Source organism: Quercus suber, unplaced genomic scaffold (assembly GCF_002906115.3).
Source record: "Quercus suber isolate HL8 unplaced genomic scaffold, Cork oak 2.0 scaffold_694, whole genome shotgun sequence".
In the NCBI taxonomy this organism is placed as follows: domain Eukaryota; kingdom Viridiplantae; phylum Streptophyta; class Magnoliopsida; order Fagales; family Fagaceae; genus Quercus; species Quercus suber.
Window position 1 is genome coordinate 309,338 of NW_027070135.1, and position 1,807 is coordinate 311,144.

The 1,807-nt window shown below is 42.5% G+C and overlaps 1 protein-coding gene across 1 annotated transcript; it reads right to left on the bottom strand.

The window, feature by feature from the left end:
* Positions 1–550: 550 nt before the first annotated feature.
* On the bottom strand, positions 551–1,039 carry LOC136064471 (uncharacterized). The gene has a single exon (XM_065766243.1). The coding sequence runs from the start codon at positions 1,037–1,039 to the stop codon at positions 551–553; it is 489 nt and encodes a 162-aa protein (XP_065622315.1).
* Between the last annotated feature and the right edge of the window lie 768 nt (positions 1,040–1,807).

The following is a 1,807-nucleotide window of genomic DNA, read 5'->3' on the forward strand; positions in this document are numbered from 1 at the left end:
GGATCCTTTGCATTTATGGGCGGGATTTTTCCCACTCCCACTTTCTGTGCCCTTATAAAGTGCCTTTCAAATCAAATCTCTCTTTAGTTACAAATTACACCATCTCAGCACATATTCATTGAATCTATCTCTCTCTCATTACTCCACGCTCTCATAAATACTAAGAGCCCGTCCGAGGAGCTTATTTTCCAAACCTGTAAGTTTCCTTAACCTTCCCCAGTTTTCCATCTTCTGCATCAGTTTTTCTTTACTACTGTTAGAAAATGGGTAGATTTAAGTATCTAGTTGATTCCGAGTAGCAAATAGAATCATTTAGGGCTAAGTATAGGATTCTTTCAACAGTGGGTATGAGATACGCTTCCCCACAAACTTGGTTGCACGATAGAAAAATGGGGGAGGTAGTCATCCCTATGATAGCTTTTATCGAGGGAGGGATGACTATCCCAATGGGTAGTCTGACGAGAAGTTACCTCAGGTTTCAAATTCAGCCTCCTGAATAAATCGGGGTACATTACCTCGGCGGCACTTCCATCATCAACCATCACCCTTCTCACGTCATACCCTCCGATCCTAATCGTAACCTCCTCTCCTGAGTTACTGCTTTAGACTTTCCTCTGCTCTGCATCTGATCTTCCTCTACTCTTCTATATTTGTCTATCCGATCCATAAGCTGACATACACTAGTAACAGGCTTGCCAGTCAGAGACTTCCTCAGACTGTGCTCGGTTGGAAGACCTTTCTTAAAGATGTTCATAGCCACGTCGTCGTGAGCCCCATCTACCTCGTTGAACATTTCCCAGTATCTGTCCGAGTAGGCCTTTAGGGTTTCCCCCTCCCGCATAGACATGGATAGTAGCGACCCTAAGGGTTGAACAACCCTCCTACATGTAATAAAACGGGCACCAAAGGCCTGGGTGAGCTTCTCAAAAGAGTCAATAGTATTAGTTCTCAAGCCATTAAACCATCTCATTGCCACTGGGCCCAGGCTAGACGGGAAAACCTTGCACATTAAGGCCTCATCCCTGGCATGAATAGCCATTCTCTGGCTGTAGAGGCTAACATGTTCTACTGGGTCTGTTCGACCATTATAAATGGTGAACACAGGCTGGTGGAATCGCCGAGGAAGACTAGCGTCCTCAATATGTCGCCGCTGCAACATTTGCTGAAGACAACAAAGCTAGCCTGGGGGTTTTCATCCGAAACAGTTGAAGGTCTTGTAATGGCTTCGCTAACGTAGCAACTGCCTCTGCCATCATCATGATCAAGGTTGAGGTATTAGCAGCAAGAAGATCGCTTGAGCTTGCACTGGAAATTGGTTTTGACAACATAATACTTGAAGGCAACTTGGAGATTCTGTTTAAAGTACTAAAGAATGGTGGTAGAAGCTTAGCAAAATATGGACATCTTACACGAGACATCCTATTTCTTAGCTCGCATTTTCAGCTTTTAATTTATCCCGTGTACGTTGGCATTGTAATAAACTGGCTCATTCCTTAGTGAGGAAAGCAAAACTCCTCCCTTATAGGTCGTCTAGATGGAAGATGTACCACCAAACTTTTTATCTGTATTTCAAGTTAATCTCAATAGCCTACCTTAATAAAATGCATTTACTTGTTCTCAAAAAAAAAAAAAAAAAAAAGAATATTGCAGTGCTAATAAACTAGTTATTATAATGTTTATGCAGTGATGCACAAGCATAGTTTCTCCACAATTCTCATCACTCCCAGTCCCAGATCACTTGTCCACTTTCTCCTCTCCTTGATTCCTCATCTATATTTCGCATCCGATTCAAACTATCATATTTCTG